Here is a 16636-nt window from a genome sequence, read left to right on the forward strand (position 1 = left end):
ATGTTGACGAAGTAAACTCTGCTCTTTTACGCATATCTAATTGGTTTAATGCTAATAATTTATTATTGAATGCAAAAAAAACAAATTGTGTAGAGTTTATCCTTCCAAATGTAAAAAAGGTCAAAAGGGATATCATTTTAAACGGGGAGGTATTATACCCTGTCGAGTCTACTGTTTTTCTTGGTTTGACACTAGATGAGAAGCTACAATGGGGGACCCATGTTGCCACCACCGCTGCTAAGCTCAGCTCAGCTGCATATGCAGTTCGAAGAATAAGGCATCTCACCGATGAAGATACGGCTAGATTGGTTTATTTTAGTTACTTTCATAGCATTATGTCCTATGGAATTCTACTATGGGGCAGGGCTGCAGATATAGAAACTATATTTATATTACAGAAAAGAGCCATACGCTCTATATATAATTTACGTGCTCGGGACTCACTAAGAGATCTCTTTAAGAATATTGGTATCCTCACTGTACCATCACAGTATATATTTAATAATGTTTTACATGTACACAAAAACGCGGACTTACACACAAAAGTAGGAGATAGACACTGTTATGGCACAAGGAATAGAAATAAAATTGAAATGCCATTTTATAGGTTAGCTAAAGTTAAAAATTCATTTATGGGCCAAGGTATACGTTTTTACAATAGAATTCCTCATAGTATTAAAGAGTTTAGTAGTGCTAAATTTAAAACTTATTTAAAAAATGTATTAGTTCAGAGAGCCTACTACAGCATTAAGGAATATATGGAAGATGAAAATCCATGGAGGGTTGTCGCGTAAGAATAACAGGACAGTTCTTTGGCATATTATGATAATATATAATATTATGTAGTTAGATGTAAGTAACATGTAATGTAAAATTATATTGTATATGGACATGACTTTAAAAGAGCAACTATGGAGTTTCTTGCCGGTTCTTCTCCATAGATACTGCTTTCCGAATCGGTGGTAAATTTAAAGAATGTAATGACGATTCAAAAGTGCTTCTGGAAGAAGTCTAATTGAATAAATAAATGTTTGAGTTTGAGTTTGAAAAAGAAACGAATCTTCAATGGCGGCGCTTATCATTCCCTCTCGCTCACACACGGCCGTACGGTATGCAAAAAAAAATGGAAAAATAAAATCACTGAAATGTATTTGATTTTCCCTATAATAGTTTTTATCATAAATTTACAATGACAATTATGCATTTGCGAAAGTAAATAATGTTTTATTGGAATTTGACAAAATATGTTCTTTGGGAAAAGTTGTTCAGTTTTATGGGCTTATTACAAGTATTATGGGGATTTTATTACATTCTGTATACGTAAATATGATAATTCATATAAATACACAAATACAATAACAAAAAAGTTTGTCAACAAACAATTTGAAATAATTAATAAAATAATTATCAATTTACTTTATTTTTATTTTCTTTTTTGATGATCCTACCATCTGTCAAAGTCAGCTTTGGCCGCCATTGAAGATTCGTTTCTTTATTGAACTGACTAATAACAATTTAGACATTGACAAATGACATGACATCCCGTCTCCTTTTTTTATATTACTTCTATAGTCTATGCATTTACCACAGGATATATAAACCACAGTATATATTACAATAACTACACTACTAGCTTACAGCCCGCTGCTTCGCCCACTTTGTCTAAAACCTATCTATTAAAAAAAACCGCATCAAAATCCGTTGCGTAGTTTTAAAGATTTAAGCATACAAAGGGACATAGGGTCAGAGAAAGCGACTTCGTTTTATACTATGTAATGGCTGGCGTCCACTAGGCGGATCGGGCTGGGCCGCATCGCAACGCAAAAATACGCTGGCCTATGTTTTGTATGAAACATCGTCCATTAGCGACGGATCGGGTCGGGGCGGGCCGCAACGCATTGGCGGATATCGCTTCGCAGGCGGATTTCTGCCGGCGGTGCGCTGCGGCCCGGCCCGCCCCGACCCGTCTAGTGGACGCAGGCAGGCGGATGTGAGCGGCGAGCGTCTATTAGATAAAATCCGCCTAGGCGGTCCGCCGCGCCCCGTACAGGTGGACGCAGGAGCAAACAGCGCGTCCATTAGAGACGGCCCGTTGCGATGCGACCCGCCCCGATCCGTCTCTAATGGACGCCTAGGCCCTAGCATAACATGTAGTGAAGGTAACATACACAGGTAACAGACCGCCCATACATTTGATTTCCGATGTAGGACTAGGATGTATACGTTCCTGAGCAAGAGTTTAGACTTTAGTTCATTTTCGGTTCAATATTTAAATCGAACCAACCGTTAGGTTTTTTCGTTCATTATGATTAGAATGGTGTGCGCTTTGTGAAATATTTATGTACGCAGGGTATTATGGTTTCCGGATCCGAATTATTGATCAGGAAATTGAACGTGTGGGGCCGGGCTATGAAGCAGTGGTAGTTCTGTGAACCTTGAACTTAAATTGAAAACATTTCGCCAACTTGTTTAATTATAATTTATTATACCAGTACCCTCACAGTGGGAACAAATTTATGACATAAGTTTATACCGTTGCTGTGGCTGTGGGTTGCGCCAAATAAATACACATAAGTACATACATGCTTCATACATGTACTAGAAACATATTACTACTTTTATGGAAAACATGACATTATCTTCCTTCTACTGCAGTTGGGTAATAAATGTTGTGTTCTATCCTTTCAAACACAAACCTCTTATTTATTCAAGTCTCATATGCTTATTACAATTTTGAAATAAAACACAATTCATTTCCAATTATTTTTAATATATTGCAATATCTGATGAAGTCCTTCTTTTCCCAAAGTTCCGCTTAAATATTCCAAGGATAGTGTAATTGTGTCTTCTTTACCAACTAATTTTAAAAAAGCGTGGGCAAGAAGATTTTCATTTAAAATTTCTACTTTACCTGTGCTTTCTATTTCAGTTGCAGAAGTGTTCTCCTCTTCACTGTTAATTAAAGAACCATTATTATTTTTTGTTTCAATACTTATTTCTGCTTCAGATGTTCCAGGTTCATCCAGTTTAGATTTCTTTGCTTTTCCTTCCAGTTGCTTGAGCAGCCTTCTTTTGCGTCTTTGATTAGACCATGTATTTATGTAAGCTTTCAAATCTAAACACAATTCATTTTTTCGTTTTGTTATAACCTTGTGCTGAATTTTTAAATTGTCTAAAAGATTTTTTAACTTGGCTGAAACAGTTTCCATATTATAAGGTTGATCAGGGAGCTTAGGAACAATGAGTGTTATTGGCAAACTTTTCTTTCTAGGTTTCTCACGTGGTGGAACTGTATGAATAAAAAAAAAAATCATTATTAGGCTAAATAAATACTCATAATATAATGTATGTTTATAAAAACAAATTTCGAACCTAATTTAAAGAGGTCATAATCTTGGTATGTCCATGCTATGCCCCATCTTGTGACTCTGCCCTGACAAAATTCTGTACTAGTGTGTTTGATTCCTTCAGCCTTTAAGTCCAACAAAAGTTCCTTTAAATTGTACTTGTGTCCAATCATAGATGTGAACAAACTGTAATAATCAGTAATACTTGTTAGTTTATAATGGGGAGTATGATGAAATGCATTTATTATCATGTATATAATTTATTTTAAAATATTATGTTATACTAGCTAGCTATACCCCAGTCCCCACTCCTTGTGATGATAATATATTATTTTCTACAATAAATGGGATATTTAACACTGAAAGTATTTTTCAAATATGATCTGTAGTTCTTGAGATTACCACATTCAACCAAAAAAAAAAACAACAAGCTAGTTTATAATATAAGCATAGACAATATTTATAAGTCTGCAATAAAAAAAGAAATAAATTATCAAACATTAATCATTAAAATTTGATTTTATAATTGCCTTTTGTTTATTATACTTACAGAATTTTATCTTTTAATTTCTTACTCTCTTCAAGCATTTGTCTACAAAATTGCAACTCTCCACCTTCCGTAATAAGCTCTTGTGGTGAACCAGTGAAGCCATTTTTGGGTGGAGGTCTGTTGATACAAAATAAATAACAAAAATAATTTATAATCAATTTGATTGCTATCAATCCATATGAATCGGGCTAGGGGTAATAGATTTTTTTTTAATGATTTATGTTTAAAGTTCTGAATATCCTTTGAACAAAGTTTATCATAGAAAAGCATCAAAGCATTTCAATCTTGAAATTTAAGAATTTTTTTGACTCCAAATAAGAGTGATATATTTCTGATTGATTGATGATTCCAGTGATCAAAAGTAGAAAGAAAATGTTTAAATGCACTTTGGAAGCAAAATAGTGAAAGAATTATCTGATAATATATTAAAATGTTACCTTGCAGGACTTCGTGATTCCCATACCTCTTGAATATTTACATAAAATGGAGGATTGCACATGCAAAAATCATATTTTTGTTCTGTATCTTCCACAAATAAATACTCCAAAGTAGATTTTGTTGAGTTTTTTCTAACTGTAACGATATGACCATAAACTTTCTAGCTGAAACAATACTTCTTATTCACACAATTCAAGAAAATTTTATAATGTATACATCTAATTTTCATGCCCCAAGTGATAAGAGTAAATCATAACAATTTTTGCCGGGGCTGATAGTAAACATCATATTATTATGTAGTTATTTTCTTAGGCCGCAATTGAATGTTGTAGGATTTTTTTAATGTAGGGGTACCACACGGTTTTTTTTTTCAAAAAGATATCAGCTATGAATATTTCCTTTGACCATAAGGAACATACAAAAAAATAAGTGAAAGAAATAATTGGTCAAGCCATTCTTGAGTTTTACACTTACCAACATTCATTTTTTATATATATGTAACTATGTCATCATAAATGTATGACTGAGTTCATAATATTACATAATATTTAGAGTTAAAAAACCTTTGTTAAAATGAGACTTGTGCTAGCTATAAACTTACTTTTTATTAAATTATCCAGGTTATTCCTCTCTACATTTTCTTTAGCAATTTTAATACTATCATCATCTGTTTCCGTTCCAATCATATGCCAATTATTATTTTTTGCAGCTAGCATGGGGTATATAGCACATGCTCCAGTACCTAAAATATGTCATTTCTAATCAAACATATTATGTATGTACATATACATGCCAAAATTTACTGTTTAAATAAAACTTCATTGAAATAATATTATGATATATACCTATATCAATACCATATATTGATTCCCGTCGGTCAATAGCATTAAGCAGATCTTCGATCCACAATACATAATTTAATCTTAAGGGAAGAGTTGGTACCAATCGCTCCTTGGGAATTACGACGTCAAGATTAAAATCTGATTTAAGCAAACAAGCTGTTAATACTCGCAATGCGTGGGGATCCTTAAAGTCTATACTTATTTTTCCTGTAACATCCTATAAAAGAGAAGTAATAAAATATTAGTAAACACTAATGTAATTGTTTTTTTAACGCTGTACATATAAAAATCTCTTACCATTTGTGAAATGCTTGCAAATTCTGGATAATTATCAGCTAATTTCTTAAAATTTGGAGGATTTTTGTAAATATTTCGAGAGTGTATGTATTTATTCATAGCCATGATGAGAAGATTGTAACAAGTTTGTTACAAATGCCTAAATATAATTGTGTGCAAAAATACCGATAATATTTAAAAAATGAAAAGAAACTTGATAATGATTGAAAAGGGAACATAGGTAGCCGATTTGCAATTTTTTGAATTTATAATACAAAGGTTTGTCGTTTGTTGAGTTAAAATCAGACACAGATTACCAATACGTCAAATTGACATTATCACACAGAATAATAATAGAATCATAGACAAAACAAAACCACAGAAAACTTAATAGTAGCTCAAAACGTTAAATTCACGTTAAATTAGTTGATTTCAGTGGAAATTCGTCGATGTGTAACATACAATAATTAATGTATTGGGCAATGCGTCACAGAGATTCAGTTGGAGTAAATAATTTATGATCTAACTGTGGATCTAACTATTACTACAGCTGCAGCGTTGAATTCTATGAAGCATATAAACGTTACTGGATTTACAAGCTTAATCGCATTCCGCGAGTTAGCTGCTAGCATCCTATATTGAGAAGTTATGATGTATTTATTACATTTTATTTAAACTTATTTTATCATTGTTTCTTTTTTAGTATACACCGCCTACTTGTATTTGTAATTTATCATTGTTTTCCTTGGTTGGGTCACGGAAGAGATGGCTCTGTAGCCATAAGGTCACCCATTGTCAATTTGTTTGTATCGTATTTTATGTTATTTCTTTCAACTGGTGTGTGCAATAAAGAATTCATTCATTCATTCATTCATTCATTAAATAATACATAATAATAATTAACTATTTATTGTATTCCAAACCATGTACACACTTTAAAAACAAGAACAATCATTCGGAACCACATTCGGAATCGAACACATTCATAGACCATAAACCATAGACAAGCCATAGACCACTCCAGTTTTTTTTAGATTAGGTGCCATAATCGCTGATTTTCTCTCTCGGCTCTTTGTTTCGTTGTGGTGAATACCTTTGATCTGAAAAAAAATAAAGCAAATAAGTACATAGGTACCTAATTGCAAATTGTGGAAATATTCGATTTCATTTAATTCAAGTTATACAAAATGGTTGACAAAATTGATATGGCGTTAGATGATATAATAAAAGCCAGTAAAAAGGGAGGAAGAGGCGGCGGAGCTGGAAGAAAATTTGATACCAGAAAACCAAACCGGGGAGGTGGTGGAGGCTTTCGTAATAATCGTGCTGGAGGTGTAATGCGTGGTAGAAACCGCGGCGGAGTATCCAAATCAACAAATTATTCAAGGGTAAATCAACTAATTCGATGATACATTGGTTATTAAATTCCATCATGGCGGACGAGCGTGCGAATGACGCGTCAAGCAAATGAATCTACCTAGTTTTCCAAGTATTCTGTAGTAAACCTCTCCTTCCTTGGAGTCGTTGACCGATACCTAGCACATATATTTTAAATATGTTTGTTGTCCGTCGAAGCCATAAAATCTTCATGGACTTGCATATTATATACTGTTTAATGTAACATAGAGTTGACAGCGTAGATGGAAATATTCATTCTAATAATTAAAGTTATTATCGTCTTGTTCGTGGTTATTACCTCTTGGCAATTTCTACAAGTTTTATTCCACTAACATCAAAGCATCTTTCGTCTTGATTGCATACAAAAGTTTGCTGGTTGTTTGCTGTTATCCATGCCAATACTTGAAGATTCTGGTGCAGCAGGAATGAATGGGGCTATAAAACAACACTACTCGCAATGTTATTTAAAGGACAAACCTTCAGTGTCATGCTCAATTGTGAGATCAGATAAAACAGTTACAGTGCTTTTGAACTTGCACAGTGCTTGTGTCTAAGTGCAAAAGATTCAGTGGTTTATTTGTAGTTATATAATGAATGTATTCATCAATTACTTTTTGTTTGTAAACAACTTTTGTGCATCATAATTGTTACTATATTATGTTAAAATATGTAAAACCAATGTTCGCCATTTGTTTTTTTGAGTGCAAACTCAAAAAGAGGCAGCAGCGGGCTGTTGGCATGATTCTTGAAGGAAAAACTATTTCAGGGTGATGTTAACAGCACTTGGAAACATGACATGTTCAATGAATTCACTGACAGGAAGATGCAAAGAGGTGCACCCATTACAACTGGGCCAACTAAACTCCTTGTTTCCAATTTAGATTTTGGAGTTTCAGATTCTGATATTCAAGAATTATTCTCAGAGTTTGGAATTTTAAAAAGTGCAGCTGTGCACTATGATAGATCAGGCAGATCTTTAGGTATGTATAAGTAAATTCAATTTAAAATCTATCTATCCTAAGAATCATGATATCAACACATTTCTATTGTCTACAGGTACAGCAGATGTAGTTTTTGAAAGAAGGGCAGATGCTTTAAAAGCAATGAAACAATACAATGGTGTTCCTCTTGATGGCCGTGCAATGAATATCCAATTAGCCACATCAGAAATCAGCACGATAAGGACAGAAAATAGAGGTAGACCAGTCAGTGGTGGCGGTGGACCACCAATGAGAAGGAATTCCAATAGGGGTAATAATGTTTTTACTACTAAATTGATTAAAATAAATTGAAACAAATTTTTTGTAATTCTTGTTTAAACTGTTAACTTTATTCATGTTATATTTATTCAGGTGGTGGCGGCGGCAACGTAAGAGCTGCAAACAATGCACGGCGAGGTAGTGGGGGTCGCGGCGGCCGCGGCGGTGGCGCACGCGGCAAACGACCTGTGCCCACCGCAGAGCAACTTGATGCAGAACTAGATGCTTATGTTAAAGAAATCAAGTGATACCCACTGTTCATTTAGGGTTATGACATTTTTACCTATAAGATAGATTATACTTCGTATTTTTAATAGAATTACATTTTGTAAAAAACTAACAAGAACAACATTGACAAAGCAACAGAAGCAGATTACATTGAACGTTTCAAATAAATGAATATGGAAATTGAATGCATGGGTTTTATTCTGCTCTCATTAGGCTTTTTAAATTTTAGTTCCTTTATTTTTGATAACAGTTAAAAATATAAAACCACATTATGGATGTATAAGTTGTAGCAAAAAATTAGTTATGGTACTAGTAAACGATTAAAAGTGTGATAAAAATATGTCATTTCAATATTCTTAGGTTATCAACAACAAACTAGCTTATAATATTTTGAGCTGACCGCACTGCTCACTGACATCGAGATAGAATGTGGAATATATATTATATATTTCTCTACATAAGAACCATCCTCGTACTTCAAGGAATATAATAATAAAAGAATTATCGAAATCGGTTCAGCCGTTCTCGAGTTATACGCTTACCAACACATTTTACGATTCATTTTTATATTATAGATTCACTATAATATTATACTTGCCCCCCCAATAATAATAACCGTCTGCCATAATTTTCAATTTTTAATATTGAAAAGGCGGACGTCCATAGTCCCCATAGAACCAATATAGCAGTCCATCTAACACCCCCTTCCATAACCCAGTTTTATTCATTTCCATTTTTCTACAACAGTCCTACATTGGCCGCGGACTGCCCAGGGCTGTATCTCTATAGTGCAGTCATGGGCAGGCTGCGGCTGGTGTCCCACAACACATTAAATTCTCTAAAGGGCCTCTGCGTGTTGGACCTGTGTCCCCACGTAAGCCTTCCAAAGGACCGGGTATCTTCCTTCTGGTGGTACCCGTGTATTATGGAGAGAGACATAATAATAATCGGTGAGATCCTTATTAGCCTAGTGCTAGATCTGTGTTATTGGCACACGGGGTTGTAACAAGTGGGAACGGCATAGAGAATATTGCGCGCTCCCTTGCACTTACGGGCATTATGGGCAGGCATAGTGATGTGCCATTCTCCCCATTCTCTTATCAATGTGTAATTCAATATGAGTTCAATACACAAATATATATTTTATTTTAAATACCTAAGATATTGTATATTTTTAAAAGTGATGTAGTTCATAAAGGATTTAAGTATGATCGTTCTATGGCTCTATGTACTTTTGTAATTTTCTTTTGGTAATTATTGAAGTGAAAACTTCTTTAGCGGCGTTGAGCACTTTTTCTGTAAGGGTGCACTCACACACATCAGTCACCGTCACGGCACGTCACCGGACAGGATTTAAAAAAAATATGTATCAATAGTTCTAGTATGACTCTGTTCCCACACGACAGTCGCCGGCACGAAATCTATCAGTGACGTCCCCGGTCAGGCACGTCAAATAATCTTTCCATACATGTATCATACTTTTATCCCCACTCACCCGGTGCCGTCACGTCTCAGTTCAGTCAGCGTCGTGCTACCGTCAATTGCTACATGTTCTCTAGCGTGACACACGTCTAATCACTCACTAACCTGATGTATGTGTTCAATGATTCAGTCAAACCGGCGACGTGACTGACGGACAACATGACGGTGACTGGTGTTTGTGGATACGTACACAAACCGTCACCGATCAGTCATCGGTGACTTGACGGTGACTGATGTGTGTGAGTGCACCCTAATAGGTAAGAAATCTTAAACTCGCGTCAGGACACGTGACTGATCGAAAAAGCGACGGATACCATTCCAAAATATCAAACATACTCAACGTTAATAATCAAGTTTTCACTTCTGCCGGGGAGTGCAACGGGCAACCCGTCTTTTTTTAATATTGTATTTATTTACTAATTAAATTTAATTTATTGAAGTAAAACTTCTTTATCGGCGTTGGAAAAAAATTTAGTGTAACATTTTTCCGTTACGCGCCATCTTGTTTTTATCCATTTTTATCCCTACCACGCGTGATTGACGTATTTCTGTAAAGATGCATGTAGTACCTATATTATTTTTTGAAAAATAAGGTCTTAAAGAAGTTTCACTTCTTACGTGTGTACACTAGTACACACACACATTTTTTTTTATATCGATTACTAAATATCTAGGCTAAACTTTTTAATAATTTTAATCAGTTTTGAGATCATTTATTTCGAGGATCATTTATTCCTATCGAGCATGGCTATCGAGCAACCCTCGTGCCACGAACGTTTGCCGTCGACCTATTGGACCTGAGCACAGACCTGAGTCCTGTCTGCAGTCTGTGGTTCTGACTTCTGTTGTCTGTCAAAAAAAGAAATTGATCCAAAAATATCGCGTGTTAAATATTGTTATTTTGTTATTTAATAAAACTTTGCTAATGTTATAATGTAAATATATATTTCTCATAGTACTTAAAAAGTAAATAAAGTTTATGATTATACTAAAGTAATTATAAGCACAATACTTAGGCTAAACTTGTATTAATTTATTCATTGTTTTTACTTAAATTATTAAGATAATTGTGCAAAAATGAATCTATCCGGTAAGTAAAAGGAGAATAAATGCTTAAAAGTGTTTTTTTATATGACAGAAGAAAATAAAAAAGCGAAATAAATACTTTTTATTACTAGATCCATCTGACGATGGTTCAAGCAGTGATGAAAGTTCAATTCCAGCCAAAAGGCGCCGTTCGGACACATGCGGTGCTTCTTCAACAACTTCTCATGGCTCAGGTTTATAAATTTTTGTAAAAATAAGTAACATTTAATTTATGAAGATCCCCTAAATCTGTTTGATATAATTTGCTTGCTTGTATTTACCTAAAAAGTGAGGCACGTATATTATATTCTGATTGGTTTTTGAATTATGTTTTCAGCTCTTCAAGATTCAGATGACGAAACAAAAGAAAAAGTCTACTCTGACTGTAATTCAGATGTTGGAGAAAGACCAAAAACAAAGATTAATTTTGCAGAAAAAACATCAGATCGAAACAATAGATTAAGTCAGAGTAGTTTAAGTGAAAATTGCTCATCTCCTAACGATGGATATAATGATGAGTTTAGACCTGGTTTTGAAGATAATGATGATCTTTCAATGCGTGCAAGCTTTCATGCTAACAATGAAGGATCATTTTATAACAAAAAAGCAGATTCTGATGAAAAAGATGAGGCATTCAAAAGTGAATATTCTGAAAAGTCTAAAAGAATGATGAGCAACATGGGGTACAAACCTGGTAGAGGTTTAGGTAAATTTGAACATGGTAGAGTTGAACCAGTTGAGGCATCTACACAAAAGGGTCGTAGAGGGTTGGGCTTGAAACCATCTCTAGTTGGTGATGTTCCAAGAGATTTTAAATGGTCTCCCGATGAAGCAAAAGCTGAGGCGAAGGAAGAAGTAGTAAGTTATCAATTAATATTTTTAAAATCTCTTATTAACTCTTATTTTAGGTTATTTATTTATAGAACCTTTTTTTTATTAGATATGGATGCCTACACCACCAGAAGATACATTAACAGGAGACATTCTTGAAGAATGGTTGAAAAAGGGGCCTAAAAAATTAAATATGGAGGATGAAACAGAATTTGTTGACCCAAACATACTTCAAGGCATTATAAATGCTAAGGTTGAGTATAATTAATAAATTTTTTCTGTTATATATCAACTGTTAAAACTATATTTTAAAACTTTCCCAAGTGTTATTAATTCTAAATTATTGTGTCAAAACTGCATTCATTAATTTTTCAGACAATATTTGACACTCTTGATGATGAAGATCTGAGAAATGCAAGATTTAGAAGTAATCCATATGAGACCATTGGATCTGTAATATTTTTGAATAGAGCTGCAGTAAAAATGGCTAACATAGATGCAGTTTTTGATTTTATGTTTACAAATCCTAAGAAGCAAAATGGGGAGCCACTTGTTAATGATAAGGAAATTCTATATTTCGCTGATGTCTGTGCTGGACCTGGTGGATTTTCTGAATATGTTCTGTTTAAAAAGGGTTGGGCTGCTAAAGGTAAAATAAATTATAATATAATAATAAATTCTTTATTTAAGAGTAACCAAGACCCATTTTAAACACAATACATACACAAAAATCAATAATACACATAAAATTAATCTCACAATCATAAAATATAAAATTGACATGTCACAAATAATTATTTTATTTACGGATTAATTATGTAAATTTTTAAAGTTATTATCATCTTGAGTGAATATTTCATTTTCAGGATTTGGATTCACATTAAAGGGAGCAAATGATTTTAAACTGGCCGATTTTTATGCCGGTACTCCGGAAACTTTTAATACTTTTTATGGAGTTAAGAATGATGGAAACATATTTAATCCAGCAAATTTGATGTCTCTCAAGGATTTTGTTTTGAATCAAACCGATGATATAGGTGTTCATTTCCTAATGGCAGATGGTGTAAGTAGATATTAAAAAATTGAATGTTGTGAATTGAGGACTTTATCTGGAAATATGTAATAAAAATATTATAAATTGTTTTTGTAGGGATTTTCGGTAACTGGACAAGAGAACTTGCAAGAAATATTATCGAAACAGTTATATCTTTGTCAATGCCTTGCTGCTTTGATGCTTGTCAGAACTGGTGGACATTTTGTTGTCAAATTATTTGATGTCTTTACAAAGTTTAGTGTTGGCCTCATATACATAATGTACAGATGTTTTGAAAAAGGTGAGCCATTTTGTACACATCTTTAATTCTGATTAGTTAGATTTAAAATTATATTAATAAGTTCACATAAAAGTTTTAAAAATATTTGGTCATTCTAACATTTGTTTGTTGTGTTTCCTTATATTTCCTATTTGTTTATGAAGTGGTTGTAACTATACTTCAATTAAAATATACCTATATTTAATAAAACTGTATTTTTGTAGTTTGTATATTCAAACCAGTAACATCAAGGCCAGCCAATTCTGAAAGGTACTTAGTATGCATGTGGAAGAAATTTGGAACGGAGGCAGCAGAAACACACCTTTATTCAGTTAATTCAATGCTTTGGAGCGAACTTGATAGAGGGGAAGATATAACTGAGCTTGTTCCCTTGTCAGTGATCATGGAAGATCAAGCTTTTTATGAGTATATATACAAGAGTAACTGTCTGTGAGTAGTAGTTTGTATAATTATTTTAACAAAATAACACATCTAGCGATATAGAATAAATAAATTTTATGTTTTTGTATTTTATATATGACTAGCGGTCCGCCCCGGCTTCGCCCGTGGTACATGTTTACGTTTTCTTTACATAAGAACCATCCTCGTACTTCAAGGAATATAATAAAAAAAGAATTATCGAAATCGGTTCAGCCGTTCTCGAGTTATGCGCTTACCAACACATTTTGCGATTCATTTTTATATATAAGATTATTTATTCTGTTGTTATTTCTTTCCAGTTTGGGTGAAAAACAAATAAAGAATTTATTAAAACTAGCTGAATTTAGTAAAAATAAAGATTTGAAAGAAGCTTGCCAAGCTGACATGAGAGAACAGTGTCTGGAATTGTGGCAAGTAAGTTTTCTATCCGGCTGATATAAATGTGAAAATAAAAATTATCCCTTTTCTGAATAGCTACTGGATGGACTTGGGATATCAGCATATAATTTGATTTAGCGTTTGTTTGTGCAATAATTGTATAAAAAAATAGGAACAAATTATAAAATTATTGCATATGATACATATAAACCCACAGGTTTTAGAGGTATATACATATAGCCTGACACATTTTTTTACACCCATAAAATGTCACCAATTTAGTATGCATCTCTATTCTCTACATAGAGATTCAAGTTCCTCATACATATGAGGAACTTGAAGTCCTGAATTCTGAATGCTGATATAATAAAAAAAAGCTCAATTGAGACACAAGCAATTTAGTACGAAAATTGTTGTAGATGCTGTTAAAGATGCTACCCAGGTGCTCTCATGTTGAAACTCCATAATCTAACAAGGTTATACATGTGTCCATATATTTGTGTTAATGGTAGACCATGCATATTTTATATTCAACATAATGTTCAACAATTTTATAGTATAATGAAGCGAAATATATCATCAGAACATTACACTACCAAAGAAACAGATAAATTTATGTTTCTAATTCACTGAAAGTATTTTTTTTTTCTTGAAATAGTTACCAGATAAAGTAAGAACTCAACCTGAGCGTCGAGGTCCTGATGATACAATGCTCAGTTTGCTGAGCAAATTACGAAATCCGCCACCTGATTCTAATAATGCCTTTGCATTTAAAAATGCTGTATTGAATAAACAACCGCAATACATTGAAACCGTAGGTGACTTGGGCTTATTAAAGAATGCATATGATTGGCATTTAACATTCCTTACAAGTGGTAAAGGCAGTCAAGATTTAAGAATGTTTATTGGTATGTACAATGTTTAGTATACTGCTTGTTGTTTTTTATGCTATTGTGATATAAAATTTGTTTGTTGTAATGTGCCAGGTTGCGGCGGTAAACGTGTATACCAATTGGATGGAACAAATTGGAAAATCGTTGCTGATTTACAAATTACCCTACCTGCAAATACATTACTTTATGGAGAGGTACCACTCTTTATAATAATATATGTACTAATAATGCCTGCTAATCTATTAATATTAGATTTAATCAATTAAACAATTTTACGATGCTGTACAGATTTAATGAATTGAAATATTCAAATGTTATTATAACCCAATACCAAAAGTCATAATTATAAATTAATATTTATTTAATCAATTGTACTAGGTAGGTATTTCAATTTATATTATATTTCATTTGTGTGTTTTTTAGATAGTGAAAGAATTTCGTGGTCAAGGTAGTAAGCAAATGCACACTAAAGCTCTACATGTGATTGATGCTCTTATACTGGGCGGAAAAGATATATCATATTTGCCACTAAGTGATAGGTAAGGTTTTGAAAACTTATACAAATTTTATCAAATTATACCGTTTAATACTCTGTTTCAGTATTGTGTAACAAAATAAGCATTCAATAATGAAAAAAAAAACTTTTTTTTTGTACAGGATAAACAAATGTGCTCTATTTTGCACAGCATTGGAAAAACCATTTGATGGTCATACTTTGCCAATACGCTGTAAGCGGTTTTTCAATTTGGAATCTTTTTCGTCTGCTGTAGCCAATTTAGAATATCGATCCATGAAAAGGATAAAGCAAGCTGTTACCATAGACATACCAAAAAGAAATCATAGGAATGACATGTTTTATGTTGTTGGTTCTGTACTATTTATAAAAGAAATTAGAGGTATGTAAACTTTCTATGCCAAGGCATTGTTTGTAATTTTCCTCATAGTAAATTATTTAAAAATGTTTTTTTTTCAGAACCATGGTCTGGACAGATGTCTAAATCACATGGGAAAAAATATTACTTTCGCATCGGTAAAGACGGAAAGCCCAAAAGTGATTTCTTTATTCCCGGCGACGCCGCGTTAGATATGATTTCTGCATACAAAAACAGAGTCATGTGGCCATGGGAAGATGCGGCCAGTGCTATATTCGATAGCCACATAAAAACGGGCTTGTCCAGAATGGACATGGAAGAATATATAGCTCGTAACATTAAAAGATAGTATAATTGGAACCTTAATAAACTTTTTTTAATGTGTCTGTGTTTAATGACTTTTGGTAACCCTATAAATTTCTAAAGTTCAATTCACTGAATCACTGATACATTTTTAGCACACGGGAAAATCATTTTAGGCCAGTAGAAATCGACACTAAAAAACCCTAAATTCGCAAAGCACGATGTAGATTTGAATTTTTGGTATGTTGTTTGGATCAGTTAGGGTGATGTAAATCCCAATTTGCAACTTCGAAAAAGTTGTGCTCGCTGCGCACCACGTGATAAACTGCGAAAATTTTGGACTTTTTTCACTTTTTGCTCTAAAAGTCATAAACTATGCGTTTCCGACAAGTATGATTCAGTACATAAATTAAGGTTATTAAATTTGCAACAATTTAAGCCTAACCGCAGCTCTCTAAACCTTATAACGACTAAACTGTGGCCATTCGAAGATGGTTCATTTTTCCCGAAATATTGAAATTTTTAGTTTTGCTCCCGTTTGAAGCAAAATATTGGCAAAAACCGCTCGTTCTATGAGAAGTTCGTATAATAAAGTTGTAGTGCATTTAATTTTCTTTAATAAGAGCATAGAACAAAGTCTGTGAGACAAATAGTTCACTCACAATATCTGAAAAACAAAAAGAAGGTAGAAATAGATTT

General features: G+C 33.3%; 3 protein-coding genes across 3 annotated transcripts; 2 read left to right on the forward strand and 1 right to left on the reverse strand.

Annotated features, from left to right (window-relative positions):
* Positions 1-2749: 2749 nt before the first annotated feature.
* On the reverse strand, positions 2750-6124 carry LOC149903464 (U6 small nuclear RNA (adenine-(43)-N(6))-methyltransferase). The gene is made up of 7 exons (XM_090108509.1): positions 5475-6124; positions 5181-5394; positions 4937-5077; positions 4335-4470; positions 3898-4014; positions 3373-3533; positions 2750-3289 (listed from the first exon to the last, which is right to left on the reverse strand). The coding sequence occupies exons 1-7, from the start codon at positions 5577-5579 to the stop codon at positions 2751-2753; spliced, it is 1413 nt and encodes a 470-aa protein (XP_089964635.1). The 5' UTR covers positions 5580-6124; the 3' UTR covers position 2750.
* A 366-nt stretch (positions 6125-6490) lies between these two features.
* On the forward strand, positions 6491-8523 carry Ref1 (RNA and export factor binding protein 1). Its single transcript, XM_090108510.1, has 4 exons — positions 6491-6841; positions 7618-7831; positions 7908-8102; positions 8204-8523. The coding sequence occupies exons 1-4, from the start codon at positions 6641-6643 to the stop codon at positions 8356-8358; spliced, it is 765 nt and encodes a 254-aa protein (XP_089964636.1). The 5' UTR covers positions 6491-6640; the 3' UTR covers positions 8359-8523.
* Positions 8524-10650: 2127 nt separating this feature from the next.
* On the forward strand, positions 10651-16018 carry Cmtr1 (Cap methyltransferase 1). Its single transcript, XM_090108591.1, has 14 exons — positions 10651-10910; positions 10999-11100; positions 11244-11764; positions 11847-11990; positions 12113-12386; positions 12604-12800; positions 12888-13071; positions 13275-13500; positions 13791-13905; positions 14528-14777; positions 14856-14956; positions 15186-15301; positions 15420-15658; positions 15736-16018. The coding sequence occupies exons 1-14, from the start codon at positions 10898-10900 to the stop codon at positions 15981-15983; spliced, it is 2730 nt and encodes a 909-aa protein (XP_089964717.1). The 5' UTR covers positions 10651-10897; the 3' UTR covers positions 15984-16018.
* The last annotated feature ends 618 nt before the right edge of the window (positions 16019-16636 follow it).

The sequence above is a fragment of the Colias eurytheme genome, chromosome 13, assembly GCF_061535395.1.
Source record: "Colias eurytheme isolate Ceu_HAF_F1 chromosome 13, ilColEury1 Martin Lab GWU primary, whole genome shotgun sequence".
NCBI classification, from domain to species: Eukaryota; Metazoa; Arthropoda; class Insecta; order Lepidoptera; family Pieridae; genus Colias; species Colias eurytheme.